Here is a 26014-nt window from a genome sequence, read left to right as displayed (position 1 = left end):
ATAGCAAATCCAGCTATTGAATGACCACCTGCTTTGCCTTCCCAGGAGAGAGAGGTAAGCCTAAACCAAAGGCACAGCCATTATAGCTCATTTCAGTGTGTTACTGTATGTGGGTACTTACTCTCTGGGGCTTCTTTACTGTTTTCCCCCTTAATATACGCCACCAACTTCTCATCTGCTCTTAGCATCTTTTCATTGTCTCCAGTTAAATTACTTGTGCAGATCACTAGCGATCTGCCCTAACACCTGCTGATTTAATTTAGAAAGAAAATGACTGCAAAGTAACAAAAGTAGCACATTTTATTGAAACACTCTTATTTTACATTTTTGCTTTTTCAAGATAGATATACTTTCTGAATCCACTCATAGCAAGTTTTAATCCTTCCAGTTGTGAATATTCATAACTTTATCCATATGTAACTTAAACATATCTGGCTTGGCACAGAGTGATTGCCTGACACCTCAAAAGCAACTCAATCACACAACCATCCATCACCGATCACTTCAGCTACAACCACTGCTACCTTCCTTATGCTCCACAGTTGCTACTTCAAGCTCATCTGTATAGAAGCAGGATCATGCAGAGACAACTCTGACTTCTAGCCCAAGTTCTGAGATTCTAATCTGATTGTCTTCTCCATTTTACCCCAAATATAAGGAGGTTTCTATGTGCTGTGCCTTCAGTGCCATCTCCTCAAAGCGCTCTTCCTCTTCTACAACAGACAACCCTCTTGGAGCGCATGTCAATTTGACCAGAAGCACCATCACCATAAGAAGATAACCATCTGCTACAGCTTTTGCATGGCCATCCAACAAATGTGAGGAAAATTTTCAGGAAAATACCCTGAAACTTCTGTTAGTTCTGTCAGTTTTCTTCTGGCTTCTCATCAGTGAACTGATTCAGATTCAGTCAATAAAAATATTTTCTATTACTGGCTAGTTAAAAAAAAAAAAATCAAAACAAGTGACAACCAGGTGCATGACGGTCAATTCAGAGATGCAGTCACTTACCTCTGCAAAGTTTCAAGGCATGTGGCATTTCAAGGAATGCCTACTGCTTCTATTCAAATGGCAAGAAACCATATAGGCGCTGCGCACGTGAGAGAGACAGGCACAGCTAGCAGTCATCATGAGGTAACAGAAACTGTAGTCACAACATGATGGCTTCTGAAAATGGGCCAGTTTACCACAGTGTACTCTACAATGAATATTCTCCTGGCTCTTCCACTTCTTCCTTCTATGCCCCTTTATCTTAAGTGTCCTGATACAAACCCTGGCTCAGCTTCATCACAGGAAGCCCTGCAACTGGGAGATGGTTTTCAGACATGAGAAATAAAACTGGTAATTTTCACCACCAGTAACCAGGGTAGTATTTATCACTCTCAGAAGACTTGTCTTGATTCTTGGTTTCAATTTTCAGCCTAATTTTGCTCTTTAGTACACTGTCCTATTTATAGGACAGGCATGTCAGATCTTTTATTTCTATTAGCAACAGGCTAGTCCAATGCAAACTGCTGCACTAGCAAGTTTCATGAAGTATCAGTCCCTAGTAAGCACATATGTCTGACATCAGGATTATTTCTTCCTTGTCTTGTATAAATCCTTCAATTATATAAATCTTTCCTTAGTTGTGTTCTTTTCAAGTTGCATTCAACTGGAGTACAGGGTGTTTCAAGAGTCAAGGTGGCTGCCAGACCTCTGGGACTAACTTACCTTTCGAGTATGCAGAGGTATTCCAGAAAGCTCCAGCTGTTACTTCTTTTGCATACGCCACATCACAGGGTAGAAAAAGCAAGCAGCTGGAGGCTCCTCACCACCCCCCACTATAATCACCCACACTATCTCTGTTGTGGAAGATGGCAACAGAATGGCTGCAGTAACAGTCCTATTCTTAGTAAACCTGCATTTCAGTTTTTTTGGTTTCACAGTACAGAGATACTATGCTTTGTCCCTATTGCTCATTTTGTCACATGCTGAAGGACAGATAATTTCCAGTATATCTGCTGCCTTCTCTCCCACAGTTAGTTATAGTATTTCCAACTTTTTGTTTGGATAGGTGTATATCTGGCCAAGTCTCCATGCTATTTATTTAGGAGATAATAATGTCATTTTATGGCAGCATTGTCACAGACCCATGTACTTAAACTACAGCTTCCAGATAATGAGAGATTTTAAGCATCCTTATCACATTTTTATGGTCCATTGTGACCTGCCTTTTACAATCCTTAACAAATTTAGGATTATATCTCTTGATACCTGATGCCCTATGGCAAGCCTTGGTCCAGCTGATTCACAAATAAAGAGATTTTGGAAAGTATGTATTTCAGGGTTACAAGAAGTTTAACTGATTACATGTCTTCAGCATCACTGTGTTTCATATAGATGCTTTTTCAGATATTCCAGCTGTGCATCTTTTGTTGATAGAACCATAGAATTCCATTCAAAGTGAGGAATCTGCAAGACAAAGTCATACAAACTTAGTGTTACTATTGTCTGATATAAGGCACATAACACCTTACAGCTGAGAAAGGGCTCTCTGATACCTATAGCTCTCCACTTTTAAGATATTTTATCATCTGTGTCCCTTCTAAAAGCTAGACTTATTCTAATACCGAAATGATTAGTTTCTCTACCCAATTGTTTTCTTTCATTTAAGCATGGTCAATTTGCTTCCAAAAAGCTGTAATAGTTGCAGAGATGCAAAGCAGATATCCATGCAATACTAGCTGTGACAACCCCATTACACCCTCTCCCACCTGAGGTACTTTGAAACCCAAATTGAGAGAAAAATCCCAGGTCACTATAGCTTGTCATGGTAATCAGGGTATCAAAGTCAAATCACACCATCAAATAGTGCATCAGCTGTACAACATTTACTGTCAGGGAATATGAGGAAGAATGTTTATCCTGCTGAAAAAACAAAATTAGACCTACAGAAGAATTCTAGTTAAAACTACAGCAGGTGACACAGTAACTACATATATAGGAGAATCTGCATTAATGTGCCTCCATTATCTGGGTGTATCTACACTGGAGGGTACTGGCCAGTAAGCGTCTTCCCTGTCACAGTACTATTGCTTTAGCTGACAGACAGCATCCATACCCATCTCGCAGCTGCCATAAATGGCTCTGTATCAGTCAATGTCAATGTATATGTACCATTTTTTCTAGTGTACAAACCTTTTGGTGAATTGAACTGAAATTCCTGCTTCACTCTTTCTCCTTTACTCAGGCTATGTGGAGGTTGCTAGTATACTACAATAAGGTAAGTCTAAGATATTTTGACTTCAGTTTTGCTGTAGCTGCTTTTAGTGAAGGTGCAAGTTCTATAAAGTGCTTACACCACCTTGAAAGCAGCTTGAAATTCCCCTCTGCCAATACAAAAATTGCTCTTGCCCAGTAGATGCTTTTAACTACTAGAAGAAAACTATCTTTAAGAAGCTGTTGCAAGGAAAGCGTATCAATTTGCACTGTCCACACAAGTCCCTAAGGACATAATACATTGGTGACTCCTCACCTGAATTACTCGGTACCCCAACATTTCCAGGTGTCGTTTTTTCACCGCAGATTCTCCTTTCATGTGACATGAATCCTTGCTAAAAGCTTTTGGATCAAGAAATTCCAAGGCAATTCTGCAAACAACAAAACTGTGTTTTACTTCCAGGTTTTCCCTGAATATCAAAAAATGGTATTTCTATCTCAGTATTGATAGTTGCAGTAAGACTATTATTAGATAAACCTCACAATTGACAGAAAAAGAAAAATTAAACAACTCACTGAAACTAGATAAGGTATTTTCCCCTCAAAATTAACTACAGATGCTTGAACTTCACATGGTTTAGAAAAGCACTTCCTTCTTGTATCTGTGTTTGGTTCAAACAGCAAAACCAGCCTAACTGGCATTTTCAAGGCATACATTTGAAAAGGTGGGAGGAAAATGGTATTTCCATCTCATGAAACAGAGATTTCAAGAAGGCCTGTCTGCACCAGGGAGGCTAAACTTCATAAAGGCTTTGGAAAAAAGAAAGAGAAAAATAAATAGCCTACATGTTTCAACAATGACTTAGGACATAAGCATCAACAACCTGGTCTAAACTCAAAAGAGCTAACGTGTACTAACCTCTGAGCACCTGGTGGTAGAGCTTTTCTCCTAGCGTCCTTGATGTCATATCTCAAGTGTATTCCCTCCAAATCATCCAAAAGTATATTCTGAGCCATATAGGAAAGAGGCCTTTTATTTTTATCCAGAATGCATTCAAAATCTGTGAGAAAACACAACAATCCAGTATGCTGATAAAAAAGGAAAATGAATGTGATCTGTATAGTGTTTCATTTTAGAAAAAAATAATAATGATAATTAGAGATATCCAACATTTTTTTGTATTGTTTAGAATTTTAAAATACTGTATTTTATACAAATTGTCAAAATTTTTTATTTGTGATATCTTGTGGCCTTAGAATCTTCATCCTCAGGGGCATTCTAACCTTAGTGGTAATGGTACCAGAAGTCTCTGTAACAATCCTTAGAGGGTTAACTGCTCACCTATTTCATAGTAGTATGGTGTGAGAACAGATATTCTTGTGTAATGGCTTCCTCCTAAGATCTCTGCCAGCATTCTGTGAACATGCTGTCGCAGTGAATTTATTCTTCTACTGCCTACAAAGAGAAAATAAAGAGTTCATATATCAACGCTTCCACAGCTGAAATTTTGAAATAGAAATTTGTGACATTTTTGACAGCCAGCCTACTGGCATAGAGCTTTTCCACACATACCTGGTGTTACTCAATCACAAATTGAGAGCCTATGCAATCATCTTTGAGATGGAAAGTGGCAGATGCCCACTCAGCACAAATTGCAAGGTATTTAAGGTGTTAGGAAAGGACAGAAGAAGGAAGAAGAAAAAATTTTGCCATCTACACTCATGTAAATCCCGACTTTCCATCACAGGATTTTTTCCTGTTCACATACCACAAACAACACTATTTTCAGGTTTGACCTGTTGGATTTTGTTTCCTTTTAATCATGCTTAGATTGTTAAATGCATATTTAGTTATTGCGCATTTATTACAGGCATACCCCACTATCTGCTGCTTCTTCACCTGTTGCAGACTATTTCATACATTGCTCTGCAAAACATACTCAGTCTCAAAGATAAAGCTGCTGAATTTGATGGATAGCAAAGCAGTTCTCCCCCATAAGAATTAACAGAGGAGATGCTGGGCTCGCAGCAGCTGGATTTTTTGAACAGATCACTGTTCTGAAAGATCTCAGCTACTTCACCCATGAGGCTGAACACTTGACCACTAGATTATTTCTTTGTCCCTCAACCTTTGATGAATCTTGATTCTTCTTAGAAAATGATGAGTTCAAAAGGACACAGCAAGAATGCTCACATTGAAAGATTTAAGTCAAGTGTTCGGTTTCATTCTGAAAACACAGCACCTCATCCAGTTGACAATCCTGATAATCCTGTTCTTGCCTCTCCATTCTCCATGCCATACATACTGTCGCCGAGTATTTAAATTGTGAGTATTTCTTATGTAGAAATATCCCCCCCATTACATTAATTCTCATGGGAAAAATTGCTTTACCATCTGTCATGTTACCAGACAGTTGCACTTTTCAGGAACACATCCTCGATGGATAGCGGGGTATGTCCTTCTGAGCTGCTGTTGTGCGCTAGTGTCAGTATTACATTTTTAGCACAAGTGAAGTGCCTACCAGATTGCTGTAACTAGACTATTACTAGTAATGAGGGCAGCTTTTCCTCTCCTGAATTACTTACCTTTAAACAAGACATGCTGGCAGTAGCGTTCATGAAACCAAGGGATGTGAAGCTCTGGGCATTCCAGACAGACTGCTCTGTTCAATTTCATGAGGCACGAGTGGACCTTCTGCTTTGAGGTATCAGACAGGACTGAGGTAAACAAAATAGGGTGTGAGCTGAAATGTGGAAAATCCAATACACTGGACAAAATTGCTACCTCTGAATTCTTTACTAGACATATAGCCATCTCTATACTATGGTATTTATAAACTTCATGCTGCAGAATCTTAAAAAGAATCTCAAAATCCCCTAGGGAAAAGAGAAAAATGCCAGTTTTGCTCAATGTTAAGAACAACAGAAAGATAGAAGAAAGCAGCAATTTAAACTGTCTTCTATCACTTATCTGGCAACAGTACGTTGATAGCAAACAACATACAGATAGAGAGGAAGGGAACCAAAATCTGAAAAGAATGCTCAGTCTCCTACTTACAGAGAAAGGAGACTGGCTGGACTCATTTGTTGCAGACAAGAATCCCCCATTATTTCTTGAGCTCTGGACTGCGACTTTTTCTGCTAATATTACTACAGTCAGGTAATTTTATTTCCAATAATAATTGCAGAGTTTTTAAATACTGAGTGCAGTAAATTGACTATAAAATTAATTTTGAATGGGCTTCTCTCATCTGAAAACAACATCTGTAGCATATGTCAGTATTTTTAAAACAAAGTATAAGTTTTTGTCCATTGCTTCCCTTTTAGCACTCAAATAATCACTAGACTACACAGAGGGGTCTTTCCGGGAGACTGAACTATTTAAAGAGTAATTCTACTTCTCAAGTCACATACACGTCCACAATTCCATTTTTATGCTAAATACTGCATAATCAAATTCATCAGAGAGCTAGATACCTACCTTCAAGCTGAGTATCCAATTTGCTTAGGAAAGATACATTAAATATCATCTTTATCAGAATTGGAGGAAAATAGCCAGCCACTGCCAAAACATGACCAAGCAGCACCAAGTGGTGAGTTTCGAAACAACCTTTAAAAACCAAATGCAAGTACATGTTAACAAACGATGTGAACTTGAAAGGACTTGCAATGCTCCCCCCACTCCCTGCAACTCATCCAAGTTTCTCTCTTAATGTACTAAATGAACATAAAGAACTTTGGTTTATAGTGTAAAACCACAGCCAGATGGAGGAGTACCTTTGCACAGCTGCACCAAGGTGTAAGGTAACCCTTCCCAGTTCTTGCAGGAGGAAATGAGTCTTAAAAAAAGACAACCTCACAATATTTCAGTAGCCAGTAAATTTTCATGCAGTTCTCTGAGGCTGTATCATCAGCCAAAACAATTTTGAGACTCTGTACCTTTTACCTCAACACTTCTTTGTGATCAGTCATAAAATGTATGCTGTTCCCAAATGATGTTTCCCTGGGGAACACCACAACAATTATTTCCAATGACACCACAGCCAATTAATCAGAATTTTCACTTTCTTTATAATACAGCTCAAGATACCTTGCTCACTTACAGCTTAAGATACACTTACTCAAATTAGAAATAAGATGTTGGATGCAATTCTCAAAGAACTCTTCATTGGCAGGAGGGTCATAGTTCAGAATAGAGAAAAGGTAGAGAATAAAATATATTTCAAAGGGATGGATCTGGAAAAAGAGACATTCTAAATTAAGCCACTGCAAAATATTGTAATATTACTTTACAATAGAAAGGGTTTTATAATTCATTCAAAACTGGGAGACTTAATACTAGATGAACTATTTGTAAACTTTTTTTTTCTCAGCTTTTCCTGGACAAAAATATATAAAAAAAATGCACAGGACATTGCCAAAAAGTAAAATCTGTTTGATGTAGAAGATCCAAGAGTTACTGTATGCTTAGATTTTAACAAGGCTTAGATTTTAACAAGCTCTTAACAAGGTTTCCCATCAAAGGCTCTCAAGGAAACTAAATTGTCATAGGCTAAACCAGAAGGTCTTCTATATAAATACCAGATTAAAAAGGAGGAAAAAAGGTATAAAGAAAATACAGTAATTCTGATGACAGAGACAGACTACTGGGGAGATCCCCACAAGAATGGGTGCTGTAAAAATACACACCATGTGATGTGACTTTGTTGTAAAAAACAAAAAATGATTTAAGATGGCCAAATATAAAGCTAAATGCCAAGGATTATGGTTGACCTTCTAACACTGAGTGACTGAATAATAAAATAAGACAGGAAAATTAAAGAGAAGAAAGTAAGTGCAAAATAACATGTAAGTAAGTGCAAAATAACATATATGGAAGAAAAACAGACTTGAGTGTACACAGACAGTGATGAACTCCAAATCAGTTACACTGAAGAAAACTCTTAGAAACACTGTGAATTGTTCTCTGAAATACATTAATTTAATGCTCAGAAGAAATCCCGAGCATTTAGCAAGTGTTTTTATTTATTAGGAAAGCAACAGAGAACAGAAAAAGAAATATCATCATACCATGCTCTGTCTTCACTTTAAACACATATAGCTGTAGAGAAGTCAGAAATGTCTCTTCATATAAACTGACACACAGTGAAGTTTTCAGACCGCAGATTGAGGAACAAAAGGAAACGCTTTTGCACAAACGATTATTACCTTGTAAAAAAGCACTGCCACTGCATTCTGTTTTGTAAAGGCTTAAAAAAAAAATCAATTGAAAAAAAGACAGAGGACAGATGCATTAGCAGCTATGCTATTAAACAGGATTATCCAGAGGTAACCTTTAGTCCAGAAGATCTCAGCATTAGTGGGAAGCTGTTGCAAGGGAAGGATCTCAATACCTGTACTTTATTTGTCCTTGCTACCATCCTGTTCTTACCTTTGTCAAAGCCAGGATTCTGAACTAGAATAACTTTTGCTCCAGTATAGGAGGGCCAGTATAAGCTGTGTCCATCATGGAAAAGGAGGAGACAGCTACAGTGATTTAGACATTATTCTACTTCTAAAACGATAGCCAAGACCAAATCTATATTTTAAAACAGTTTCATTCTATTGCTACAAAACTGCTACACGCAAAACTATTACAAGTGAGCTGTAGAGGTGACTTAAGTATACCATCTACAAAAATAATGTTCCACATTTCAGCAAAATCCTCACTCTCACTTAAAATGGTGGGTTCAAGACAATAAAACCCTCTAGTAAAAAGCATTAAAGTCAATGGATCTGGGGTTTGAATCCTATTTTATTCGCTACTAACCTGTTCTTCTATTGAATAACTTATACAGTAGATTGAAGGAAAAACTGTAATACCTTGTCTATATTTTGAACAGTCACAGAAGCTATTCTGTCAAGTAACAAAACACAGCGGCGGTTTGTTTTTATAAGAAGAAAAGAGAACTGTAACACATTTGCCCATGTTACTTGGTCTATCAAGCGCTGACATGTAGCCATAGTTTCCTCACAGAGGACTTCTTCAAACCATTCTCCGTTCACATATGTAAGTTCTTCCAACAAAAGATCTAAGTTGTTGGCTTTCTGAAGCCTCTGAAATCCACAGTCATTCAGTTTCTGTAAAAGCTTAGCACAAAGCTCTGAAGTGTTTTGCCAGTGCAACTGCTCATAATGATTCCATTTGACAAGAGCTGTAGCAATGCAATTCAAATGAGGGAGCCTGCACTGAGGCAGAACTGCAGTTGCTTTGTTTATAATGATTTCCTCCACTTGAGAGGAAGGAAGCATGGCCATAACACGAATTATTGCAGCAATATCAGCAGGTATGACACTAGATTTTAAAAAACTGGAAGAGAGACAGAAACAAAAACAGAACATCAGTACTGACAAAGTGCAAATGTTTAGAAAAAGCAAATAAATGGTGTGCATGAAAACTGTATTTGAAAAGTTAAAGCTGCACATCATCCCAAACATGTAAGATGTAGAAAATTAATGACATAGCATCTGTGTGAACTTCTTCTACCATTTTTTTTATTTTGAGATTAATTTTTTTCCTTCTAATTAATTCAAAATTGAGAAGGTAATAAGACAGGCAGCATCTTAGTCAGCTGGTGATGCTTCAAGCGCTACTGATGAAGCACAAAAGTCCTTAACAAGGGCAGATACTGAATCTTTGGTTTTCTAGGACCCAGATAATTTCAGTGACTGGCAAATGAACTTTTTCTCCGCAGGAGACCTGGAAGCTGCCTGAGGAAGACAAAGGCATCGTCAACAAAAAAAGATGTTCAGCCAGAGGACTGCACTGCTACAGAGGGTGGAGCAGTGGAAGCAGATCTATTCTCCTGTGACTCCCGAGATGGCTTCCTCGCTAAGTGGCAACTGTACAACCCTGAGGCCTAACTAGAAAGTTCTTCAGTCAAAAGGAGAGTACTTCTGCTTTGTACTTTCAGTTGTTCTGACTACAGCATCCTTACGGCACATTTATCATTACTTGTTCCTTCAAACATCAGAATCATTAATACCTATCCTCCCTATAAAATAATGATCAAAATTACCTGTTGAATGTCATTATATTGCAAAGGGAAATGAACCTATTTGAAAAGATATCACATTTATTAGCCGATAGTACCAGGTCTACAGCCAAGACCACAACCATGTCCTATCCTCTGATTTATGTTTAATAGAATCAAACTGTTCTAACAGTTTGTTAATTCTTTGTATTTTATGAAAACAAAACAATACAATTTAACATCTCAGCTTGTTATTTAAAATATTAAGCAGACAACCATTTAATACTTACACTAAACAGGCAATTACTTTACCAAAAAGACACACTTACCCAAATAGCAACTTTTTTAGTTTGTCAAACAGCTCCAGATTGTGGCAACGCAGCAATACCAAGTACTGCGTTAACTTTACCAACTGTAATACATGATAGTTATCCAAATGTCTGTGCAGAATAGAAACCATTCTGAATACAAACAGAAAAAGATAACATTATTATACTAATGTGGAAGACATTACAAAGTGCAATACCTCCCACAGTGCACGGTACCTAAGCGGAGGGCTGCATACACCTGGGCCCCTCTCCATCCCAGTCATTTTGCTGGTATTCTGCTTAGACACAGCAGCCTCTCTCTGCTTAGTGAACTGCAAGATTAAAGCTTTCATCACAGCAAAACAGCTACTCCACTCCAATAATTTCTGATGCAGATTTTACAGTTAGTTAAATTTACAATTAGTTAAATTAGTTAAATCATCAGAATGAGTGAAGCAAGCCCTTGAATGCAATAAAATAGAACAGCATCACCAGCTTCAGCACAACTGCTCTCACTTATAAAGTAACAAACAGTGGTGTTGCTATGGCTGTGTTGGTCTAAAGCTGCAAGACAGGGCTAGATTTATAGGAAGAGGTAATATAGGAAGAGGTAATATTTTCTCTTAGACCTTCTTCAGCCAGTGAGGTTCAAGGAGAAAAAGCATGAATTCACCTGATCTTCCCATTAACATCACACTGCTGCCTTTTTTCCAAGGATCTGCCTGGTTTATACAACTACAATCAGTCACTCACAAACTGCATTTAACTCTGCTGCATCTGTGTCAAATCTGATGACAGTTTTCCAGGCCCAAAAACTCAACTGTTTTTCTCTTCATTGTATCAAAAAATATTACCTCGTTCTATAAACCATGCTCAGTTAACAACTGCGGGAAATCTGGCACTTAAAGGTGCAATACCTAATAGTTTAAAATAGGGCATGATAACTTCTGAAGAAACAATTCACGATAGTAACAGGATTTGCTAGATAGGACACATTCTTTGCAACTTACTACAGTCTTATTTGTCTCATCAGTTAATAACAACAAATTCAGTAAAATGTTAGAGGCTGTGTTTACTCAAATAGATCATATATTTGTAAATAAGCTAAGAACCACATTATACTACCCTGGTGAGACAGAATTGCCTTTCTGTGACAGTTCCTGAATTGCCCCAAATACTTTTGGTCAGATGTGATATTCTAAAGTCTGCAATAGCTAAATATATAAGGTGTATGCATTTGTCTATGAGAGACAGAACTACCTACCCCTCCACCACCGACTTATTGGATATTATAGTTTTCCATAATAAATGGAAGTAGTTTACTTAGAGAATACAATTTTCTACTAGTATCAAAAAATTACTTTTGGAGTAGATGAGAATTTCTACATTTCATTTTCTGCATCGTCTTTAGCATTACCAATACTTGATGACTGCTAAATCCTTCTGCCATGCTCACTGCAGTAACTAGCAACCTAAAGAGGAAAAGAAAAGATACATTTTCCAAAGAAAAATTGTTGAAAATCTGCAGCAAACATTGCAGCAATTTTCTTTGTCTAGAAAAGGATGAAAAGTACCAACAGGACTACTTTAGGAAATTTGGGAAGATGGATTCCCCCAAACTGGAGACCTTTGTCCTGTATACCCTTCTTCTGAACAATGATTTGTGTGGCACAGACAAGAAGAAAATGTGTAAGATCAGTACATGTTGCTCCGATGCTAGAAATGAGTGAGTCAAAGTCAAACACTTCTGCAAGTGGACAAAAAAATGAAGGTACTCTAAGACACCAAACAGTTCACCATCAATGAACTGGCTATACATGACAGAATCAAACATGAGTTGAACTGGTTCTGGGAAAAATAAGGCTAATGACTTTTTCTGCCTCACATTTATTTTTATTAAAAAAAAAAAAATCTAGGAAAAGCTTATGGAACTAGGCCATTTAAGGCAAAACCAATACAGGCTTGCATAATTGATTGTGCCAGTATATTCAGATCTCTAAAGAGAAGCTAATGTTTATGAAGAAAAGTCTAAAAATATGACTAACCATAACCACTACAAAAAATTCAGTCTAAAACTGCAGACTGCCCCCCAAAATAGCTTGAAGGCCCATGAGTAATACCATATTAGAAGAGGATTTTCTGTGTGGTACAGGGAAAAACATGCAAAGCCAGAGCTGCCACTCAGTACTATGCTCTAGTTGCTAACTGAATGCTGAAGTGTTTGCTGCAAGAACAGGTATAAATCATAAATAAATAAAAATGTTACTAAATTTACCTTTCTCTTACCTTGGGTCCTGCCATAGGCCCAAGAGTAAAAAATAATTTTGTAAAAGTTTCGGGATCATTATAATCATCTATAGATTCAGACAGCAGCTGTTTAGCAACCAAGCGAAATTCAGCATTGTCAAAACCAAGCTGCTCATACAGTCCAAAAATAAGACTAATATTGTGTATATCAAGATGGCAGGCACTTTTAAGGAAAATCTTGTTGCATTTTTCTAGCAATGGATGATATGTCAGTTTAACATTTTGAAGAAACAGTGCTATTCTTTTGGCATAGTTGAAGCGGACTTCATCTTCTGCCCCCAAGAGCTGTTCGGCCTTCTGTAGTAATCGATCTCGAAAACTCTGTGAGATAACATCAGATATGCTGATCATCAAAACTGACAAGATCCTAAAAAAATCAAAAGATTTCACACTTACACATTGAACATTTTAAGTATTAGGTTTTAGATTTCTTAAATAAATTAGCCAAAGCAAGAACATTAGTCAGGATGTTGCTAACTTCTGTCTCAAGAGGAATTTTAAGTCCAATGTAGAAAATATAGCTGAGCAAAAAGCATTTGTCCTACTGAAGCCAAAATTCTGCTATCAGTGAATTTCTAAAGCAGTCAGGATTTTTCTACTATTACTTACAAAGTTTTATGTGATGAAAGTGTTTGCCTGAGGCAAGTCCCTGATTCGAATTTGTGAAAAGATCTTTCATGTTCAGTGGAAACTAAAACTAAAGAAAACTTGGACAATTCTCAAGAGACAGAATAGAACCCCAAACTGAAGAAAAGCAACCTTCAGTTGAGAAAAGGCAAAGTGTTTAGTGAGCACAGCCCAGTAATTACAACACATTGCTTCTCCACTCACCTTATATCCTGTATAGAATCCAGTTTCATGTCCACAATATGAGCTATTTTGCCAATTAGGGGACTAAAATGCATATGTTGCTTGTATAAACACAGTGCAAATTTAGACAGAGCTGGCAAACTAAGTCTGTTAAGACATCAAAGAAAGAAAGACAGAATGTTTACTTTTTAATTTTAGTGAATAACTAAAAGCAAAAATCTAATACAACAATTACATAACAGATAAGATTATATTCAAATTACAAAACAAGGAAACAAAATATCAGAGCATTTCCTATTTGGTCATACATAGCGATACTTCCGACTTTGCCAAAACAAGCTGCAATCTACAAAGCCAAACTTAAACACCAAGGAATTTTATATCAAAGCATACTGTGCGTACAGAACTTTGCAAAAAACAGAAGTTCTTTGGTTTAGCCAGATCACTGTAAGGAAACCTATAACGATTATCTTATCAAGCAGTAAATTGTGAAATAGCTAAAATGAATGTGAGCAATTTATTATCTGAATATAATTTTGTGTTCAGACTAGCCTAAATTTATTTACTTGTCAAGATGCCTCAGCTGTTAAGCTGGGACAGGCAATTCTCTGATGCTGGTGACAAAACTGACACTAGCTCCTCACATCAACCAGAGATTAAAGAATTAAAATTACAATATCAAAAGCAAAAAAAGTGCACAATGGGAAAATGCTGAGGTTTAAATATAAATTTTTTTTACTAAAATTAAGGAGTCAGGAGTTCTAATTACCATTTAAGAGTAGGACTCCAAGCACTACATACTAAGATAAAATTGTAAATGTTAGAACTTCCAACTTATTTCAAACATGTACATCTCTACAGATAACATATTTCAAAATCTTAAAGTGTCGGTCCTCCATTGTTGCACTATCCAAACATCTTCTTGAACATCTGTGTCCCAAATACCATCAATACTCAAAGCACTCATCCTAAAAAAAAAAATCACTTCTATAACCCTTCAAAAATACAACTGACATTTAAAATACTTATAAAATGTTTAAAAACTCTGGTAAATATTTTTGAGAACTCTTGTGCAGCCTCATGTAAAGCAACTACGCTTGCAATTTACAGCTTTCAAAAAGGATAGCAGTACAGTACTTGCCTTTCTAATCTCTTCCATGCTTCTGTAACAAGCGCTCCTGCTAGAGAATCATGGTCTTCAACATTCAGCCTTCAGAACAGTCAAAGACATAACAGTTTAAAAGTTTGCTTCTAAAGTTATAAAGAAACCATGCAAGAGATAAATGTCCTTTTATTATTTATCATACTGTTTTACATTTCTGTCGCTCCCTCCATCCAAACACATGTACCTAAAAACAGATTATAACCATTTGTGCATTAATAATCTAACCCCCACTGAGACTGCAAAACATTAATTGTTTTGTATCTGGAAAACTGAGGCACAGGAAGCTAGGCAAGTTGTCTAGGAAGTTGTCTGTGCCACAGTCAGAGCACTGAAGCTCAGAGAGGACAATCTGCTTATTGTCTGAATTTTGACTACAAAGTCATTCTCTTATTCTCTTCAGATACAAAATGTAATGTTGTAAGAGGACTACTAGTTAGCAGGGGATTTAAGGCTGTAATGTTTTCAGTGAAAGGTTTTCTAATCTTAGAAATGCATCAGCAATAAAGAAGTTAGCAGAAAATGTATTTATTAAATATTGCACTGAATAAAAGGTTTTAAATGGTTTATTTTTGAAGTATTTTGTTGGACTGGCTTTTGATACATGACGTGGAATTCAACATAATACCGCTTACCTCAGAATACTGTATAGGGTGTCCACCACAACCTCATTTTCCATATGTTCTACCTTGTTTTCTGCCAAAATGTGAAGAGTAAGAAACTGGGAGTGATTTTTTATATAGTTGCTAGTCCTTAATGGAAGCGGCCTCTTCTTTTGTAATTGCCACAGCACATTCAGTGCACTTCCCACATGTTTTTCAGAAAGCCTGGCCTTGTTCCTTCCAATGAGACTGAATACTTCATCTTCATGGGTGCAGCTATTTATCTGGCTCAGAAGCAAATCATTGCTCAGAGTTCGAGCTTGGCAATGTCTTAGTGTAAACAAGCAAACCTGCCTCAAACAAAGCATTTTGTTATGTCTATCAGCTGTCTTTAAGGTATCCAGAAAGATTCTTCTTTCACTTTTCACAGTAAACTATGTTGTTACAAAGTTGGGCATTTGAAAAACAGAAGCTTATTTTTCTTTCGTCCTGTATAGTTTCTGCATTAAGAAGAATTCAGTTCTAATGTACCTGTAATGAGATTGAATTAAGGCAATTAAATACAGTCATAACTATTAGCTAAAAATCAATGTCTCTACTTTTTAATCCCCTGAGTTAGTGTAAGCTTGAAAAGAACCTACAACCTAAATTCTTCTTAAAGAAGAACAATGAAAACTTAAATGCTCAGATGCACTGAGAAAACTTAGTCCGTTCAGTAAGTTTTGAAATTTAGAAACCTTCCTTTAAAAGGAGTATGTGCTGTCAAGCTAATACTGAGAAGACAAAGCTGAGGCAGGCAGTTCATGACTAAGTTGAGCGAGGCTCTCTCTTTTTCCCAACCTGGGCTCTGGCACCTGCCAGGAAGTGCAACTGGTGACTGTAAAAGGAAGTGATCCAGCAAGAGCTCCCGAGCTGACATCCCTGGGCTGCTGTGGCCTTATGCATGGGTACAGTCCACAAGGACGGCAACTGCTCCCTGCCTATGAGCCTCTTCCAGAGCTTCTTTTCCAGGCTGCTTTCGTTAGTACATGGTCTATGTCCTGTAAACACATTAATATTTTGGTACATGGCTTCTAGTCAGGAAGACTGGCCATCTCTGTAATATTGGTTGTTGATCAGTCACAACACATCAGCTGAAATCACCCACTCTGAAAAACAAAAGCAACCTAATTCCGCAAACTGTAGTAGAAGTCTTATCTATTGAAATTTGGTAAGCACTAATTTGTTTTCTTAATAAATCCCCCAGTTTGCATGCAGTGCTGACAACTATGTAGTCTACAACCTACAGAATGGGTTCCAAGCTGCAGCAAACAAAACCGCTAGTGGTAAATGTCATGGTACACCAAAACCCCCCCACCAAATTCCCTCAGCACAGAGATCACGAAAAAATTTAGAACTCTTGCTTTAGAGGATATAATCAGCAAAAACAAAAATTATCAATATACCTTATTCCCATCAGCAGACTTGAATGCTTTTCAACTGCACGCATGATTCCATCTGCATAGCATACCATGACCAGGCCAGCAGCATACAGTAGGCCTACTAAGGAAGAAAAAAACTTCTCATGTGAGCAGTCTATGTAAGGCATTAAACTCATTCCACAAGAGTGGATACAGATGGATTGTTTTCGATGTCTGCACATTCAACTTCAAAGAATAAAAAGTTATATGACACTGCACTACACTGCTGTCACTGATACTGAGGCAGATACAAGGCAGCTAAAATGAAGTCATTTTCATTTATGATCTGTTATAATATGAAAGGTTTTCTTCCCTGTGCAAAATTAAAGGACACAAAAATAAAAAGATACACATTTTCCAGCTATTATATATTAAATAACTTTTTATACAGCAACTTGCTTTCTACTCCCACTTTATAGATCACTTTTATTGCTTCTATGAGTTCTGTAGAATAGTTTCTTTACAGAGAATTTATTCTGATTTATCTCTAGAAAAAATTGTGTGATATTATTTATCCCATGCAATCTTTATAAAAAGTATTGTTGCCTTTTCTCTCTTAGCACACAACTACATGCTTTTAGAAGTAGCTGGGACTTCTTAACACATGATTTTATAATGTGGACTAAAATAATCTAAAGTATAGATCAACAGTTGATGAAGCTACTGTTAACTCAAAATCTAGTAATATTCAACGGTATCAACTACTAAATTGACCACATTTACAAGACCACTTGACAACGTTGATGATTTCACAGACAAATTTTCCAAGTTATTTAAAAATGCTTTTTCTGTTCCCTTTTGTTGTGTAGGTGCATATGAATGGAGCAAATCATATGCAGTTGTGACAGTAAAAAGCAGAAACGACCGACTGTTCCACCAACAGCTTATAAGCCAAAAAGCAAAACAGACTTGTCAGAATTTTTGAACTATATAAACTACCTAAAGAGATGAAAGATTGCATTTTCCCTCTAATGACATGACAGTAAAGTACAGCTTCAAAACCAGCGCAACTTTTTTAACTTACTGCATGACCATCTCTGGAGTCTTAGCTACAAATGAACAGACTTTTTTCTTATCCTGTTTTAGAGAACAACTAGGGAAGCATCAGACAAATACCTTTAAAAGCATTCTGATATGTTAAACTTGCTTTTAAGATTTCATGTGCTATAATACAGAACATTAAAGCAAAGGCTCTTTATAAGTGTATTTTTGCCCTATTTAACATTCCTCTATTTTTATACGTCCATCTGATGGTAGGAAAACTCCAGCATTAATTGCCGTTTACTCCCCACAGCACTGGCAAGCTAGGCTGGTAAAAGTCAGGATGAAGGCAGATGCCTGAGGAGAATATAAAACCTTCACTCGCACACCTTCCTGCAAGCTGAGGTAACATGCCCGTTCCCTTTCTCACGCCACAGAGCCCTCATATCCCTCACCCTCACGACTGGGAACTGGGATGTCCATGTAACATGACCTGTAGGACACTTCCAAATATTTCTCTTTCTGGAAGGTATTTAGAAGATGCAAATCACTTACCAGAAACTTTCATGAGATTTTACGTTGTAATTAATTCTAATACTGCGTAATAAGAAAGACAATAGGAAACTGCGCTTGTTTTGGAGTACACAGATTAAGAAGAGTAAACCTATGCAGCTGTTCAGAGAACTATGCCTGAAGTGTCCTACGACCCCTGCAAAACAGATACCGAGAGGAGAGGAAGCTCTTTTAGGTCCCTTCGCAGCAGACGGCGCGTAATGAGCGTTTTCCGGCCTGCTCGGCGGCTGAGGAAGCCGGGAAGCGCCCGGCTCGGGGCAAGGAAGGCGCCCGGGCCGCCGCCCCCGCGACTTCGGGGCCTCCCGGCAAGGAGCCGGGCCCGCCCGGGAGCCCCCGCCCTCGGCGGCCGCGGGCCCGCCATGCCCGCGGGGTGCTCGCGGCCCGCCCGGACGGGAGCCCGGGCCCGCAGCGCCCCGGCCCCGGCCCCGGCCCGGCCGCCCGCACCTACCGGCCCGCCGGCAGCCGCCGTCGCCGTGCGGAGCGGGGCGGCGCTTCCCGGGCCCTGCCCCAGCCGCCGGCTCCTCCCCGGGCCCGGCGGCGGCGGGAAGCCGCCGAGGGCGGAGAGAGGCCGGCTCGGGCCGGGGCCGGGAGGCTGCCGCGGCCTTCCGAAGGGCCTGCGAGCTGCTGGGGGAGCGGGACGCCGCCTCCTCTGAAAGCTATGCTCGGTGAATGTTATGGGAACGGCAAAGCCCGCTATTCCAAAAAAAACCCAAAAACCAAACCCAAGGAAACAAAGGAATCAGTGTTGTCCGTGCAACTTTTAAGACCTCCCTGCACCCTCGGAATATAAGTAATTTGAGACCCTTGCTCCAGTCACGCCCCAGATGGACACTGCTCACTTAAAAGAACGGCATCGCTCAATCCCCGTACTCAACGCGTCTCTGCACTGCTATTTACCGCGCGTGTACCCCCAGAAAGGGCATTTCCCACGAGCCGTCAGGGAACGCAGGGAGAAAGGAAAAGTCCAGCAAGTAAGATCTTCCAAAGGAAATAAAGACAAATTATAACAACTTATGTGGTCATATTAATTAAAATAAACAAAGAAAACCACCTTTTAGCTATTCTGAGGGAATAAAACTCATCAGTCTAATAAAACCACAAAGGGACTTAAGTTCAAGAACAGTGAAGTCCAAGAGTTCAACTTCACTGTACTGGAATACATTTTATTTGTACACTTTTTTATGCTTTACCAAAAAATGTTAAAAATGTGTAAGCTCTGGAGCGCAGATCTAATGTGTTGTAACATGTATATATTGTATACATAATAGCTCCAGAACATCTTTCTGGACCTTTTCTCACCACCATTGATAATAACTAAGAACGTTCAACAATAGTAATGGGGTCAGTCCAGTACCAACTGATATAATGCGATCACGATGTCATATTCACCACACTTATTTATTCCCAGCTTTGTGTGATGTAATCTCTAATTGTTATCATTCTATCTAAAATCACAACCAACATTATTACCGTGACCAACTTTTTATTGGATTGACTGGTTGTTTTGCAGCTGCCTATCAAAAGTTTAGTTTGGGCATTTTGTCTGTTTTTGCTCATCCGTACGCCTCACTCATATATTGTACACTTATGAAACCAGAAAATAGCTCCTATTTTACTTATTATGGAGGTGTAGTGTTTTAGAAAACCCATATGTAAAATTTGACACTGGAACAGTTTCTGCATCCTTCTGCTGGTAAATCCAGATTGCCGTAGTTACGAAGTCTACAGAAGCCTGTGAGTAACAGGGAAAGACCCAAACCCTGTCAGATGATCTCAGTGGTGGCACTTACATTTTTAAAGACCCTCAGGCCTTGGGCAAACTCACATAAGACCTCCAAGGAATATGACTTTCCATTTTTAGAGGAAAACTATTCCACGTTTGAAGGAGACTTCCGTAAATAGTGTGTAAATAGTAAATAGTCTTTCATTTAGCACAAGATGATTAACTTTTCACTGTTGTCTTGTCAAATACACTCGGATGAAATCTGGAATTCCATTAATAATGCCTAAAACAAATAAAAAAATATTAAAACTGCCTTAAATAAGTCAGATCTACAGGGGAAGAAAACAAGATTTATCAGCGTATGTTGTGCCAAAGCCTGAGTGATTTATCAAACAGAGTTCTGGTCACCAACAACTTCTGGATTTCAGAACTCGGAGGCCAGTCCCTCGAGGCTGTTTTTTTTGCAGAGATCTGGAAAGAGAAAACTTGCTTGCCTGCTTTCTGGAAGGTTATTTGGCTGGTCAGCAGCTGGTCGTGGACTCCCATGATCTCCGGTTACGTACGGCTACTCGCCCCAGTACTCACTGGCCTGAATTTAACACTTTCAAAGCAGACATGTACTTCTGGGTAAGTCTGACTTAATTTTTTAGATGTTCACAACTTATCGCAAACATTAATGTCCCTACTTCTAAAATAAATTAAAATCACCTTCGCATGGTAATACACGCTTACAGGATAAAATTATCAGGAACTTTTTCGTCTTTGCTTGCCCTACATTCCCCTTTTAGTTCCCTTCTGCGCCGATCAGGTGTCTCACGTAGCGCCGCAGCAGCCCTTTCGGTCCGAGCCCTCCGGGCAGCTCCGCTGGTTCAGGCCGCTCGCCCTTCCCAGCCCCCGCTCCTTTGCCGCGCCGCGCATCGGGACGGCGGCGGCAGCGGCAGCAGCGCGGGCGCCATCTGCTCGCGCGCGCCCGTGGCAGGGAGCCGCCGGCTACCTGGGAGGCGCGGCGAGCCCGGCGCCCGCGGCTCCCGCTGCGGCCCTTCCTCCGCGGGGCCGGCAGCGACCTGGAGAGGCGCGGCCGCCCCCCGCGCCCGCCTGAAGCCGCCGGGGCGGCAGCACGGCCGGTCCGTGGCGGCGGCGGCGGCTCCGGCGGGCCGGGCCGCGGCGGGGGGCGGAGCGGCGCTGACGAGCTGGCGGAGGCGGGCGGCCCCCTCCCCCCAGCCGCTTCGGCTCCTTCCGAGCGGCCCCCGCCGCCTCCGCGCCGCCGGGCCGGGCTGGGCTCCATAGCGGCCAGCGATCTGCTCCCCCCGGACCCCCCTGGGCCACGGCCCCGCTCGCCGCCGCCGCCGCTCCCGCTCGCGTCCCGCCGCACCGCCCCCAGGGTCGCCCCCTCCCGCCCTTTCCTTCCACTGACGCAGTCCGTGCCGCACCAGCTCCTAACATGGCGGCGAGGCGCTGAGGAGCGCGGGGAGACGCGGGCCGCGAGCGGGGTGAGTGCGGGGCCGCGGGCCGCCGCCGCAGCGCCCGGGGCCGGCGCCGCCGCCATGTGGCCGAGCGCGGGCCGCGGCCCAGGCGGCGGCGTGGCCGCCAGCAAGGGCAGGGGAGGGAAGGGAAGGGAAGGGAAGGGGGGCCCGGCGCGGCGCTGGGAGTCGCAGCGCCGGGGCCCGGGCCTCGCCGCCCAAGGGGGTGGGCGGCGCGGCGGCGGCCGCGGCGCGGGAGGCGTGGGGGCGGCGGGCAGGTGGCGGCCGCGGCCTGAGGGCCGACGGGCGCGGGAGGCGCAGCGGCGGCTGGGCCCGGGCCTGGGCAGCGGGGTCTGCGGGGCCGCGGCCTCCGCCCGGCCGCTAACGCGCCGCGGCTGCGCCCGGCGCGGGGCCCTGCGGTGCCTGCCCGGGAGTTTGAATGGAGCCTCCCTCCTCCCCCAGCCGGCGAGGCGGCCGGGCTGCTGCTCGCCACATGTTCTCCTCCCCGCCGCAGGCCTCTGGCGGGGAAGTGGCGCGGAGAGGAGCAATCATGGCTGGCAGCAGGGTCCCTGCGCCGCGGCTGAGCGTTTCCCGCGGCGCTTCGGGGATTTTCTACGAGTAACGCGTTTCAGACTCGTCTTGGTGGCAGCCGCGACCACGCTAAAAGCGCTGCGTATTTGCGATTATACTTGGAGTTGTTAGGACGCTTTGAAGCAGGGAAGCTTAGGAAGAAAAAATATATGGTTTATCGAAACAGTATGGCTGAATTTTCTGCTGGGGCACTAAATACTGCCTTACAATTCATTCAGAATTCGAAAGGTGGCTTCCAGAAATGGTTGGAAAGAACAGAAGTTTAAACAACTCAAGTCACTCTTGTTAATATTTGCCTAGGTTTTGACTAGTTAAGTTCATTATATTATAATTATCCTCTGATGCCTGTTTTACAATGAACGTGAGACCTTTTCTTTTACTTTAGGTCTCTTTTGTAAGTTGTATCTGAACTTCTGAGAAATAATACTTATTTTTCGGGTGTCTGTTTCACATTACCTGCAGAAGAGCCTATCCTTTGTGCAGGGATAAGTTTTTGTTGTTTTTGTTGTTTTTTTGCTTTATCTTTTTACTCAGTTTGTTTCACTATTCCCATTCATTCATGCAGTGGCGTCCAGCATCATGACTCCAGTTTGTGGGTGCTACCACAATAAAAACATTAGGAAAATATGAAAATTGCGCATACCTTATGAAGCATTAGTTTATCTTAATTTGAAGAGTGTGTCAGTAGATTCATTTATCATGTTTTTTTATTTTTTAGGATTTGAAAAATGTCTAGTTTCTACTATATGAAGTGGATACGAAGGGGGACATACAAAGAACAGTAACATCAGCAATCCTCTGAGAGCACCCTTTGGGACAGTATTTCTTACTAAGGCTTCCCATTTTTCCAGTCCTCTTGTGAAACTGAAAAATTGTTTTGAAGTTAGCTAGCTAACATCAAGCTGTTACCAAAGATTTTTTCCCCTTAGGATCTCAGAAAATATTCTGTGGATTATGAGGGAGGTTGGAGTGAAGAATATGTATTACAGTGGAGAATATTACTCTGCTGCAGTGTGATGTCTCTGTCACCAGATCACTCTTCCATGCCACCTGCGCTTGGCACCAGTCTTCCATTTGGGAGCACAGAGTCAGTGAGTGCCAGGGAGCAAAACTGGCCATCTTTTAAAATGGAGTGAGGGTTAGATAGGAGACTAAGTTGAGGCTGGTAGGGGGACTAGAGATAAAGTAATAGTCAAAGGAGGAGAACACAAGAATAAAAGATGACAGAACAAGCTTTTTGGTTATGGCTTGCAAATATGGGTTGGTATTAAAAACTGTATTTCCTACTGTTAGGTGGTCTTGCCTTATTCTAAACTTTAGTAACCAGGGAGAGGAAGGCTTTCCTCTTCTGGAGTTTATTTTGAGGATCCTGTAACAACAAAAAGTTTTACTTTCTCCATTAATTAGACATTAAAAACATTCATGTCTCAACAAAGCTTTTCACTTACTATTGGCAAGAGCATGTTTAGATATTTTATCATCTTTCTCATTCTAGGTTTCTCTGTCCTAGGAAAATAAAACAAGAAAATGATCTGGGGGGCAGACTACCTTCTCAGCTGAATATTTTTGTTCTCCTAGCTGAGATATTATAACTGCGTGTGCATTCTTTGTATACTTTGGTACAAGAAGACTGAATTCATGTTAATGATTGTAAAAATTCATACTAAAAGTGATGTAAATGAACTTTACAGTGTAGTAGTATAGGAGTACATGCCACACATTTAGTTAGGACCTAGCTGACAATGGTATTTTCTTAAACCTCTCTAAAAGAATAGCGGGCTCTTTCCTTATGTCCATGGAGGACAATGGTTGATATTGTCAGGTATCTCTTCACTTGATTGGGGGAAAGTGTGTGTGTGTGTGTGGGGGGATACTATGTCAGCAAACCCAAAAGACTTTTAGAAGACCTTCAGCATTATTTTGGAGAAGAAGGTCTGGTGGAAAGTGGTGTCAATCACTTTTTTTCCTGCAAAAATTTTGAAAGTTGTTGCATTTCTTTTAATACCATTGGAGGGGGCAGCCAAGTTTGAAAACCTATAAAATTCTCTTGGTGATGATGAGTAGAAAGTCTTGCACAAGTTCCATAGACCTGTGTAGAATGTGAATGTTTTACTTAGAAAGGTCCACATGATTAAGTCCACATGATTGCAAAGAAAACATCCTGAACCTGAAACATGTTCAAACGTAGTACCATATTCCTAAACCCGCTGACAACAAAATCTTGTGCTAATAAATGAGTAAAATGAAAACTAACTTTCTTGATTGTCATTGCTGCTATTTCAAGTTCTTTGATAGTGAAACAGGAAGGAAGAGATGCTGGTGTTTAGGAAAATGATGGAGATTGAGGATAGGCTGGTTGGATTTTTGATGTTCACATCCTTGGTATCATCCTATCATTTAGCAACCATAAATTCATTTCCAGTGTAATCCATATTAGAATGAGCATTTAGCATTCTTGGTCTACAGTTCCGCTGTCACTTTAACCCGATATGTGCTGCTGCCAAAATGTTTTCTTGCAGGGGAGGTGGAGGGGGTAGTTTTCATGCAGATCAGTGATGTGTATGAGTTTTAACCAGGTGGATGTATGAGCACTCCATTCTGGTAGCAGCCCACATTTATATTGACTTCAAGTGATTGTGAAACCACAGCCTTAGTCAGCCTGATGGATGTTCATGGCCATCAGCTCTTCTCCAATGTATGACATGCTGGTATTGCAGTTGATCTGTATCTGTGAGTGCTTCCTAATTCATTTCAGTCAAAAGGAGCTAGGTTATATTAAGCAGTTATAATATTAGATACTAGATAGCATAGGTAATTTTGACAGAAAAAAAATCCTCTAGGCATACTTTTAAGTGTATCAACAAATATGAGTGATAACCTCTGGCAGAGAGGTGCTTGTAAATAGCTTGTGACAGTTACCTTTTTTCGTCGGCACAGCTCAGTTTGAAAGGGGACAGCTGTCTGCAACCTGGCCAGGAGTTGGCCAACTTTATCCTACAAATAAAATAATGATGCTGGCACAGGTGTGAAGAGATGTGAAGCCTGACTGACACAGCTGGTGATGCATGGGTTATAGATGCAACTGTTCTGACAAAGCTATATATTTTTGGTATATTTGTTTTATCTAAGAAAGTGGAATTACAGTGTAGACTGTAAGTTCAGCTTAGTGTGGATTTGGGTTTATTGACAAACAAGCCTTTTCTTTTAGGTATACTAAAGTAGTTTTGTTGACATTGTTTCTACTTAGACTTAGTCAGAGGCTGCTCTAGGTGATGGTTGAGAATGATGAATGGCTTGAACATTTCAGGATATTACTTGGGTTGCAATATCATCCTTCCTCCCAGGGTTTTGGAAGGAAGAAGCGAGCTGACTTCCCAGTGTTGCCTTTCTGGATAGCATATTTGTGTGCGCATGCATAGTGGGAGTCTTTGGGTTGACTTCTGGCTGGTAAGTTAATGATATGAACATTAATTTAGTAACCTAATGTGATTTATTTATTTTAAATAATATCTATTTGTGTGGGATTAACAAGGTAATAGTTGAAAAGAAATATGAGTGTGGAAAAACAGTTGGATTAAGACAGGGCTCATTGACAGGGTTTCTTTTTGGAGAATTGGACAGGAAAAATACAAGAGAAGAAAAAAATGTAGTATAGGACAGTTTAAAAACCAAAATGTAGCTGACTTTCAAATCAAAGATGCACAATGAACTACAGAAGAGAAAAAAGTACTGACTGCAAAGAATACTTAAGTATATTGAAGGGGAATTGCTCACTTAGTTAAGTTAGTCAGGTAGTTAGGATAAATGTCGTTGATGTTCTAGC

The 26014-nt window shown here is 40.4% G+C and overlaps 2 protein-coding genes across 7 annotated transcripts in view; one reads left to right on the top strand and one right to left on the bottom strand.

The window, feature by feature from the left end:
• Positions 1-282: 282 nt before the first annotated feature.
• FASTKD1 (FAST kinase domains 1) lies at positions 283-21073 on the bottom strand. Of its 6 annotated transcripts, none has more exons than XM_013960582.2 (16): positions 20849-21073; positions 16849-16945; positions 15437-15934; positions 14781-14849; positions 13661-13786; positions 12798-13196; positions 11884-11994; positions 10544-10675; positions 9064-9550; positions 7323-7437; positions 6683-6811; positions 5788-5919; positions 4544-4657; positions 4121-4262; positions 3518-3632; positions 283-2454 (listed from the first exon to the last, which is right to left on the bottom strand). In XM_013960582.2, exons 3-16 carry the CDS (start codon positions 15769-15771, stop codon positions 2365-2367), a joined length of 2496 nt encoding a protein of 831 aa, XP_013816036.1. In that variant the 5' UTR covers positions 15772-15934; positions 16849-16945; positions 20849-21073; the 3' UTR covers positions 283-2364. The 6 variants fall into 6 exon arrangements, 5 of the variants coding, with proteins under 5 accessions (XP_013816036.1, XP_067155198.1, XP_067155200.1 ...); XM_067299097.1 differs by lacking the exon at positions 20849-21073 and adding an exon at positions 18866-18903; XM_067299099.1 differs by lacking the exon at positions 20849-21073 and adding an exon at positions 18866-18885 and having other exon boundaries at positions 16849-16942.
• A 324-nt stretch (positions 21074-21397) lies between these two features.
• The window catches only part of PPIG (peptidylprolyl isomerase G), a 32424-nt gene continuing 27807 nt past the window's right edge, over positions 21398-26014 (top strand). Inside the window, exon 1 of the mRNA XM_067299096.1 lies at positions 21398-21630. The gene's annotated coding sequence lies outside the window, so the exon portion shown is untranslated. The remainder of the gene's footprint in view (positions 21631-26014) is intronic.

The sequence above is a fragment of the Apteryx mantelli genome, chromosome 6, assembly GCF_036417845.1.
Source record: "Apteryx mantelli isolate bAptMan1 chromosome 6, bAptMan1.hap1, whole genome shotgun sequence".
NCBI classification, from domain to species: Eukaryota; Metazoa; Chordata; class Aves; order Apterygiformes; family Apterygidae; genus Apteryx; species Apteryx mantelli.
This window is presented reverse-complemented; position numbering and strand designations above follow the sequence as displayed.

Excerpts from the sequence above, each read along its gene's own strand:
- FASTKD1 (XM_013960582.2), bottom strand. The coding sequence starts at position 15,771 with ATGCTTTGTTTGAGGCAGGTTTGCTTGTTTACACTAAGACATTGCCAA. Across the intron at positions 11,995-12,797 it reads GGACCCAAGGTAAGAGAAAG|GTTGCTAGTTACTGCAGTGA; the intron begins GTAAATTTAGTA and ends TTTCCTCTTTAG. Across the intron at positions 4,263-4,543 it reads ACCATACTACTATGAAATAG|ATTTTGAATGCATTCTGGAT; the intron begins GTGAGCAGTTAA and ends GTTTTCTCACAG.